At 35.5% G+C, this 10,719-nt stretch overlaps 2 protein-coding genes across 2 annotated transcripts; both read right to left on the bottom strand.

Moving 5' to 3' along the window:
* Positions 1-935: 935 nt before the first annotated feature.
* LOC132152077 (small ubiquitin-related modifier 3-like) lies at positions 936-3,516 on the bottom strand. The gene is made up of 4 exons (XM_059560755.1): positions 3,359-3,516; positions 2,305-2,433; positions 2,014-2,085; positions 936-1,354 (listed from the first exon to the last, which is right to left on the bottom strand). Exons 1-4 carry the CDS (start codon positions 3,377-3,379, stop codon positions 1,292-1,294), a joined length of 285 nt encoding a protein of 94 aa, XP_059416738.1. The 5' UTR covers positions 3,380-3,516; the 3' UTR covers positions 936-1,291.
* Positions 3,517-4,645: 1,129 nt separating this feature from the next.
* LOC132151358 (pituitary tumor-transforming gene 1 protein-interacting protein-like) lies at positions 4,646-10,312 on the bottom strand. Its single transcript, XM_059559458.1, has 7 exons — positions 10,007-10,312; positions 9,443-9,495; positions 8,353-8,461; positions 5,958-6,060; positions 5,584-5,649; positions 5,197-5,243; positions 4,646-4,757 (listed from the first exon to the last, which is right to left on the bottom strand). Exons 1-7 carry the CDS (start codon positions 10,143-10,145, stop codon positions 4,711-4,713), a joined length of 564 nt encoding a protein of 187 aa, XP_059415441.1. The 5' UTR covers positions 10,146-10,312; the 3' UTR covers positions 4,646-4,710.
* Positions 10,313-10,719: the final 407 nt, after the last annotated feature.

The following is a 10,719-nucleotide window of genomic DNA, read 5'->3' as shown; positions in this document are numbered from 1 at the left end:
TCGTCTTCTAAGACAATGCAAAAAGCTACATGTGTGACATGTACAATCAAGTGCCTTTGTGACACTCCAGATGTTATTTATATTTTATATTTAATCTTTGACACGTCATCTTATGTTTTGTATGTTTTATACATGTAACAACTGTGTAAAAAGAAACTTTTGACATCTTGTTAAAGGATGCATCATTGTGCTTCTATAAGATTTTCTACAGGCTTCATATTTGATGACAAACTAAAAAGGTTAAACAATTTTTAAAAATGCACTCTTTGGACACGATGAAAAAGCATCTGCCAAAAAAAAAAAAAACTATATTTATTGTTTACAGTAGTAAAAAAAAAAAAAAAACATCAGTACAGAGGGATGCCAAAATCTGAAAATCTTTGAGTCACCCCTTAAAATCCTCTCTTCCTTTCAGTCGTATGAATGATAGTGGGAGGGCAAGAGATATTAGGAGATCAGACCAGTCCTAGCAGAAAGGGTTCCCTTTAGTTTTGCTTCAAGACCCTGGGGTGGGGGGTAATAAACAGGTAAAAATATCTATTGGTCTTTTTTTTTTTTTATCGTTCCGGTCTCCTCAAACACAACATAAGAGGAAATGGGAATGGTAATATAAAATATATTTCTACAGAGATTTAAAAGTATAAACTAGTTGGTGTAATCCTGCCCTCATCAGCTAATCGAGTACCATCTCTGGGGTTTGGTCCAGATGGGGTCACTGTAAATTGTGTCATGTAGTCTTCATTTTTAAACGACCAACAAGATGGTTCACAGATCCAGTCCCTACAGTGAGCTCATACGAGAAGTGGCCCCATTAAAAAGGCAGATGAATACAAGACTGGTTGAACAAATTTCTACAACACATACAGGCAAATAGAATTGGAGTTGAAACGGGTCTATTTAAAGCTCTTAAGAATTGAAAGGTGAAGAAAAAGAAATTATGCTTCCTCACTTTTTATTGGGCGAATATACTATGTAGGGATCAACGTATTCCGGGGGTTGTTGAGTGAATCAGTGTTCGGAGCAATTTAAAACCATTGTGCGTGGTGGCTGGTATTGATGATCTGAACAACTACGCACTCTGGCAGCCCTCAAGAGTTTGTTCCCTCAAAACAGTAGCTGTCTAAGCATTGCGTATATAAATATTACTGGAAACACAATTGCGATGCCCACTCTAGGAAAGCTAGGGATGACAGAAGAAAGGCAAAGAGAAGGAGAAACGATGTGAAAGCATCTGAATGAAACATCATGAGGAATAAAATAGATAATTGAGGGGTCCAGGTGGTGTGGAGTTTTAGCAGAAGCCGCCAGTTTGTTGCTGAAATACGTCAATCGTGTCTTCATCCTCCATCTCCAACTAACAAATGCAAAGTTAACATTACTCAATGTATTAACTAACAACAAGCAATACAGTATTTATTCATCTTTAACATTAGTAAAACTATTACACAGTTCTTTGTTGGTTGGGAGCATTAATATTAACGGATACATCTTAAAATAGTAGTAAATTAGTAAATGTTGAAATTAACATCATCTAAGATTCATAAATGTTTTGAAGTATTAAATGAAGCATTTTTTGTTAACTAATATAGTTAATAACTAATGTTACAAATGAAACCTTATTGTAAAGTGTTAACCTAATTCGGTTATAAAAAAATTATTTGTTCATCATCTGGTCGCGCAAAATACCCTACAGTTGGGGCTGGTAAACTTTGTAATGGTGTATGATCAGGATTCAAACGAAAAATGGAACGATTAAATTTTTGTTCGAATTTTTGTTTTGACTTTTTTCCACTTAGTTGCAAAGGCAACATTTCTTAATTGTTTAAAGGACTAAAATTACTAAAACGTAGACTTTTTTTTTTTACTAAAATGACAAAAACACTAATACTAAAACTAAAATGAAAACAGAAAACAAACATAAAAGTTCTTCATATTTTATATTATATCAGTATATAAAATTGCACTAAAATAACACCGGACATTTCACAGCAAAAAAGGGGCCCATTCACTCACCTGCGCCGGTGTGTCCGTCTCGTTAATTGGTTGCCCGTCAAATCTAAATCTAATCTGTCTTATCGACAAACCCTGGAAGAAAAGCATTATTTACATCAGTCTTGGAACTGGCTATATTATAGGATTTGAACAATTATTAAAAGCAGTATTAAGTTCTAGTTATAGTGGTTTCCAAGTGATCTGTATTGTTATATCACACTGCATTATTCCAAAATGACAGTGCCAGTGACTCACATGTACGGCCTGAGTGCCATTTGACTGATCTAGTGGAAATGCCTGGAAGAGCCTTACCTGTCTCTCACAGTACGCTTTCATTAATTTGCTGAGTGGCGTGTGCCTTTTAATTTTGAACTGGACCACCGAGCCATCCTGTCCCGCCACCTTCAGATTGATGTGGTCGTTCTCAGTTTTCACTCCCTCCTGAAACAATAATAATAAAGTGAAGACTGGGGAGATCAAAGAGTGCAAAATGTATACATTCGACATGCATGAAACACAATTATGTATTACATAAGCTATCCTGCTCTGGGATTTGATAGGAGGCCCTTGGTGGGCTCTTTTTAGGAGGTGAACACTTAAACAGTGAACAGCAAGGCCTAGTGGATGCTAAGTTTTTAAGAACTAAGTGAAATGGGAGGGGGGTTGTATAACTACGTTCAGTAGATCCAGCTAATCAACTATAACAGCAGAAGGGAACCGAACAAGGAGTACAAAAACAGACATGCACAAGCAGCAGCAAATATTAGTCGTGTACTCGTAACATTGTTGCGGCTCAGTGCGCCATTTTTAAGCATCTGGCGCAGCGAGGTGCAACTCACAACTCAATACCGTAACCGACAAATTATTCAAATCCAACTTTGTTGGTGACTTATTTGGACTAACGTGGAAAATACACGGTGTCCGTTTATATACCCTCCAAATAACGGACGACAATCATGTACTACGACGCACTTTTATATTCCGTTCCGCTGTTCTTACGGCATTTTCTTACGTTAACGGCGTAACGTGGCCGGCCAGCGCCACTCCGCTCTCACAAAGAAAAACCCGCAAACGCTGAATACACCGGACCAAACGCGCGGTACATAAAAAATAACAGCGTCTTTGAATGAGCATCTACTTAACGGACCGTTTAAAACACGGATTAATAAAAGCATCAGCCGACAAACTGAAAACGGATGACGTTTGCAGAAAAACAAGACAATGATTGCGTGCCGACCGCCTTTCTCCCGCATAAATGCGCAATCTATCACAGCAAGGCTACACAAAATGAAACTGGAACTCGGCCTCACACGGTTTGTTTTAAGTGAAGCTTTAAAATACGCAAAATTACAAATCGGATACTCACCTTTGGCTTGTCTTCGGACATTTTTGCAGGTGTCTTTTGGTCTGTATTATGGAAATAGACTGAACACAAGATGCGCTCTTCACACTGTAGAGAAACACAGCTGCCGACGGGGACGCGCTTTCCTTTACCTATTTTATCAACGATTGGTCGGTTTCTGGTCACATGATGCTCCTGTCGTGCGCGGGAGCGAGCAAAGCTCCCGCGAAATTTCTGAAGATAATCATGTACTTTTTAGGCCCTGACATCAGGGCTAATTAATTAGTTAATTTTTAATTAAAATGTACATATTGCTTTAATAAAAGGCACAACTATAGGTATGACATGAATTACATAATTCCTCATTGGTACATAATGATGCTCTTTGTTTTTTTCCGGCCCGGTTCTGTTATGGAAGTTGTCAGGTTTTTCATAGCAGCTGTTTGTGTTAAAATAGTCCTAATGCAAGTATTGAAGGTGAGAAGAGAGATTGAAAATAAATGCATTTTGATATTACATAGGAATACTCAGGTCATGTGTCAAAATGCTGTATTGTCCCAGCTGCACTTTGCCAGAGAAAAGTCAAAAACATAATATTTAGCTGTATCCAATCCTTATCCAACCCAATTATCTTATCTTATCATAATTTTTTAAGTTTATCAATGATTTTTAATCGATATTTCCCATTCTGGTGTAGTTTTTATTTTTTACATTTGTATAAATGTTGTCAAATTGTATAGATTTCAAAGTGTTAGTTGATTAAAAACTATATACTATATTTTAACTAATATTATAAAAACTATATTTACACTACACTATATTGCAGCCCTTATAGAAAATAAGAATAAAGATAATAATTAAATTAAATAAACAGCTCATATCCGAAGGTCAATCAACATTTAAGCACCTCTAAGCTGAAAATGTATTGAAGAAAAACAACACCTTTTAGTTACATTCAAGTCAACACAACACAGACAAACAACTTTCAATTATTTTAATTAATGATCTTATTCAACAAATGAGTATATTACATGGGCAGGTATTTATCAGATATCTTATTATATCTATTATCTTATGATATCTATAAGGCTGATGGACTAATAAGCAATTTCCAATTTTAACAAAGAATATTTTTTTTGTTTCATTGAAACCTAAACTTTGATTATATGTGTATAAAAAAGTTACTTTCATATTATAATTGTTGGGGAGTTACATTGATTGAATACATTGTGGAAAATTGTAGTAAATAAAATAAATAAAGTTAAGCTGAAAATTATAATTTTGAGCACAGTGGAATCATATTATTTCATCTTTTGTAATCATTTTCAAATAGGCAGCAGATAGTCAAAGTATTCATCTTTAAAACGCCCATCATTTTAGCTTGGATTGTCAAATCTGGCATAAGGACTTGCCCTGCTGAGACCTTATAGAGAGAGACGGGGAAAAAAAGACAAAATTACATAAATTAATCAAATATACATTTCAATCAAACATATAGTAACTTCTTTTTCTATTCTTAACAAAAAGGCCACTGAATAAAATCTTAAAGACATTGCTTGGTAATGTTAAATATTATGAATTGAATAATTGCCACTAGAGGGAGCAAAACTTCATAAAGAATTTAACTAGACTGCAAAATTGACTAGTCATAGCAAAGAAAAAAAAAAGGATATTTTAAAACCATCCAGCATTTTTTGAAAACATTCCAAAATATGAGGCTGGACCTATTTTTGGAACACTGTCATATGCTCCTTACCTTTATATTGATTGACAGTATAACTTATTTTTCTTGCACAGCCAACAAAAACAGTTCAAATTCACTTATTTATGCAGTTTCTGAGAAGAGGGAATCGTTGACTCACCATATTTCTGTCGGATCTCATCATGTCTAATCTTCAACTCAGTTTTTCTGTGAAACAAGAACATAAGAGTATAAATTCATAGTGAAATTACACTAACACCCTAAAGGTATGTTGACAATCAGTACCCATCACAGCTGTAGAACAGGTTTTTCACAGAACATCATTTGTGGCATCTTAGTACCTCATAACATAATATCTTTTGTCTGCTTTGAAAATTCAAATGTTGAAACATTATCCATGTAAATGTATGGATAAAAGCAGATGTTCAATATAAGATACTTAATGAAAATGTTCAGAATTCCCCTTTTAACTGGTTTTTCATATTATCTTGCACCTCCTAATGTCTGTCATCTCCATTTTGAATATTTAAATGTCAGTTACTCCTACCTCTGCTCTTGTTTTGTTTTTGTCTTGTCTGTTTGCCGGTTCATCCTGTTTTGAAATCGAGCAGATCTATGAAAGACAAAGTTTGTTTAATTGACAAAGTTGAGTAGTTCAGATCTTTCTTTTATGATGTCTCTTGGTTCTACCATTTTACAGCGATGCAGAGAGGTTGACCAATATTCACATTTTAAGTTTTAAGTATTTTGACTTTATCTACATTTATGCAAGTAAAAGTAATTACAGCCTGAGAGAGGTGACAGCAACTCCCTGTAGTATTTAAGAAAGCTAAATGGAGGTTACGACTCATTTGTCAACCATATAATAAAAGTTAATGTGACATACAATAGGTCAAACACATCTTGTATGTTTAGACTTACCCAATGTTCTCACACTTGCAGCAGCAGAAAATACACAGCAAAAAACCAATGATGAGCAGCGCTCCAGCCACTGACAATGTAATGATCAAAATCTGGAAGTTTACTGAATTACAAACACACACACAAAAAAAGAGAGAAAGTCATAGAAAGTGTTAAAACATTATCTCCAGGTAATGCCGTATCAACTCCTAAAACATTTATGCCAAGGAAAAATTTGATTATGGTAATTTTGGTTAAGTACTGTAGTTGCTTTTTAGTTGTGTTAAATCTGGAATTTGGGCTAGAGAAAATACTTGTTTATGACTGATACCAATTTTAATTATGTTTAACCCTCATAATGCATTTGGGTCCTTTTGATCGAGACATCCATAAACATTTAAAAAAATATTTATTTTTATTCATACGTTTTTAGTAGGGGAACAAAACTTTGCAAATCAAGATGGCATTTTTTTTTATGTTTTGTATGTATGAAATATAATTAGGTGTCAAAATACTTATGAATTTACTTGGTTTAAAAAACTTTACAGAATAATACAACAATTATGTAGCTTTGATGTTTTGTTAGAAATAAAAATGTAGGTTTCATAAATTTTGATTGTTTTTAAGCAATCATTAGTTATAAGAAGATGTCACGGTGTCTGGTCTGTGTTTCCCTGGGTGTCCACTAGTGGTCTCACTTCCCCATAGGCACCTCACTTCATCACGGTAATTGCACACCTGTTAATTGCACTCAGCTGTCTTCACTTTGATCGTCATTATCCTGTCTATTTAAACCTGTCTGTTTTCTCTCTGTGTCATGGAGTCCTTATTTTCCGTCACCTGGTTTCCTCGTGTTCCTTCGAGTTTCTTGTTTGTTTCTGGACTGATTTTTGGTTATGACCCCCTCCTTGCATACAAGCAAAATAATTAATAATTATTTTGCTTGTTTTACAGAAAACCTCAAGTCAAAATGACATTTTTTTTCTGAAAACAAGACAATTTATACTTGTCTAGAAAATGCTTCTTGATTTAATTTTTTTTTTTTAGATATTTGGACAAGCAACAAGACAAAAGCTCTAATCATTTTTGCAGTGTATGACCACATTAGCCCAGTTTTGTCAACTTTGCACTGGCTCCATATTGAACATCAAATACATTTTAAAATCTTGCTAATTACTTTAGTTTAGTTCCTCAATACTTAAGCAAGCTCATATCGCATTACTGTCCTTCATGTCCACCGCAATCTCAAAACTCTGGCCATTTGATAATACCTACAATATCAAAATCAACTGCGAGCAGCAGATCCTTTTCCTATTAAGCGCCAAAAATCTGGCGCTTAAAAATCTACCAAGCATTGTTTGGGAGGCAGACACACTGTCAGTTTAAATCTAGATCAAAGACCCATCTCTTTAACCTTGCATACACATGATACTCTGTCACATTTCTATAATTCAAATCCATTAAAGGATTGTTAGGCTGCAATAATAAGGTCCTTTAATCAGGAACACTTCCCTTAACACCCAATGTACTTGCTACATTGTAAAAAGAATGGCATCTACACTAATATTAGTCTCTTTCATTATTATTCCGAGGTCACGGTAGCCATACGGATCCAATCCATATCCAGACCAGATGGTGGATCAGCACCTAATGACGACCTCTACAGCACTGAGAGTCAAACCATGTCAACTAGAAGCACCCCAGAAACAGGTCCCCTGCGAAAACCTCTTCACCACAATGACCATCGGCAAAAGACCACAGGAACCAGATAAGTCCTCTGCACAATATGACCACTGCAGCCTGTAATTAAACCACTCCATGCTCGATTCGTCTGGACAGAGGACAGCTACCACCAATCCCCCAACCCCTCCCATCTCCCCCCCTCCCCACCCCCGACTGATCCTGGTTTCTCTGTGTTTTTTCTCCATTTCTGTCACTGATGGAGTTTTGGTTCCTTGCCACTGTCGACCTTGGGCTTGCTTAGTTGGGGGTGCTTGACTGATTGCACACACTACTGGAAAAGAGCTGAACTGGATGATGACGTCACTGAATCATCAATGAACTGACTTTATCTTGAAAAATGACTCTTTGATTTTGTCTCTGTGCATTATTAACAAACTATTTTCCTGTTTGACACCGTAAAGCTGCTTTGACACAATCAGTATTGTATAAAGCGCTATACAAATAAAGATGACTTGACTGTATTTTGTGTATACCTAATAATTATTATTATTGTATTGTTGTTTTGTGATTTAAATGATCAAATGATGATGATGATTAAATTAAATGATCTTTGTTTTGTGCTGTGTCTACTTAAAAAGAAGACAAGAAATAAAAGTTGATGAAGGCTGGGAAACCCAGTATCATAAATAAACAGGAAAATAAGAGAGATTTTTTTTTTTTTAATGTTTCTTACTTGTGCAAAGGCCCCATCTAGCATCATTCAGTGGGCAGAGGGAACTGGGGGGCAGGATGTTTTTGGCTGGGTATGTTACACATGTTTTAGTTGAAATGCACCACAGACACTAAAAAGAGAGATTGAAGAGTAAGATTGTTATATACAGTCATCCACTGTATCCAGGATTCAAAGCTTCAAAGGTTTATTCTCTAAATTTAGGGTTGCAGATAGTAACACAAACAATGATGACACCAGTAGAGACGAGCTATTACAGCATTGATACTGACACACACGTCAGTAACTGTGAGAACAGCTGTGTGCACGTGTCCGTGGTATATGAAAGGTTTGTTTGGGAGTGTCTTAAATACAGAATGTCAGCGTCACACAGCAACAACAGACTGAATTCTATAGCTAAAATATACACAAACAATTCAAATGCATTGATGGACCTGATAGCACCATGAGTGAACACATGAGAACTAGTTTAAAATGTAAAATATCAGCAGTTGAAAACTGTAACTGATTGCTTAGAAAAGTATTAGAACACCTCTTCACAATAAGATAGGATTTGAGGTATTATTTGTGTCCATTACACTAATGTTACAAGACAAAATTAATGTCTGAGGTTTAATACTCAGGGTTGGATTTTTGTTCAAATATCTAGCCCTAAGTGTGAATTACAGTAACAATGACACTTACTTTAGCAAACACCACTAAATAAAAGGCCGACCTCAGTATATGAATATTTGTGTGACTGACTTTTTAAGGTGACACAAGTGACGCAGAGCTTTCTGAAAGAGAGCAAAAGCTGTAAACATCTAAAACAGCCCAAACCTGTTCCACAGGTGAGGTACGTGATGATCTGATAAGAGTAAAAAATCCTGCCAACCATGCTGCGTTCATTATTTCCTTGTCAGTCTGTTTCCTCATGTTTTTGGTTCTCGTCATAAATTATTTATATGGTTTATACCAACATATTTCGACCCATTTAACGTAGTGTGAATAAATCAGGCCGGTCTTCTTTGTGGACTATAGCGACAGACAAAAATATAAAGACAATAATATCTCCAAACATCAAAGAGAGAGGCTTAATTTAATCCAAACTCACATCCACATATGCCAAGCATTCATCACAGTTTGTACCAGTCTTGCTCTCGCAACCTAGAAAAGTGTAAGAGAGGACAGTTTAATTGTTAGACAGTTTAACTGTGGTTAGAGACACGTTAATTAATCTAATTCTGTTTTAAACACTACAACAAGCTTAAGAGCCAGACTCAATACATTAGGCAACAATTACACCCTATGAGACAGTGGTTGCCTTGGCCATCCTTAGTTATGGAACTAGACAAAAGCAGCATGGGAAATCAGATAAAGGCAGCTATTTACTAGTACACCATAATGGTCTTTCAGGAGAATTAAATGGTTTAACATTAAACAGCAGGTCTTATGTTTGGGCTCTACAAACAGTGTATTTGTAATAGTTTATTGCCCATTTAGTTTAAGTAGTAAAACAGCTATACAAATAATTCTGGTTATTGTAATCACAGTAAACTCATGTCAAAGGACAAAGACCAAGTTTTACATTTGTTTGTATGTAAATTCAACCCCTATGAAACTAGAGGTTCTAAAACTACTCTAGAATGTATTCCCCAAAAGTGTCTATTTGCCTTACTTGGATGTGGTGTTGTAGTCGGTGCTTTGCTCGTAGTTGAAGATTGTGTAGTCTGTGTTGTAGTATTTGGAGATAATGTATTCTGTGCCAGCGTTGAGCTCAAACCAAAGAGAAGCAGGACGAGAGGAATAAAGTTCATGTTCTCTTTTTTAAATGAACGAATACCTAAATAAAACTCCTCTGTTTGTAATAAATTTTGTCAGCAAATATCTTCCTTTGAAACCTCAGCGCAGACACTTCTTTCATTCGACCAGAAACTGGAAACAGGTTTTCTGGTTTTGTGTCTCTTTAATGGCGCATGACATCCTTTTAAGAGCTTAAATTACACAATACCTGCTTCGGCGAAGGCGTGGTTTATTAAGTACGTAATACAACAGAGCATTGTATCCTTTCAATGGAGATGGCTTAAGATATGAATATTAAGTAGTTAATGAAGTTGCGTTGCAATCTTCTTCTGGCGATGGCGTGAGCTATTAATAATAAGTAGGTCATGACTTCGCGTTGTATTCTTATAATGGCGAAATTCTGGCTCATGATTAAGCAGCAAACCTCAGTTCCTGACCAAACAATATTCAGCTCCATTTAGGATATTTAATATACAAATAAAACCACTACTTTGAGATAAATTACAATAATTTATTAAAGCATTTTGTAAAGCCAGTTACAAAACAAAACATTTTTTTCTCCCTTTCAATATTTAAATAAGCACAATT

This window comes from Carassius carassius, chromosome 10 (assembly GCF_963082965.1).
Source record: "Carassius carassius chromosome 10, fCarCar2.1, whole genome shotgun sequence".
Taxonomy (NCBI): domain Eukaryota; kingdom Metazoa; phylum Chordata; class Actinopteri; order Cypriniformes; family Cyprinidae; genus Carassius; species Carassius carassius.
This window is presented reverse-complemented; position numbering and strand designations above follow the sequence as displayed.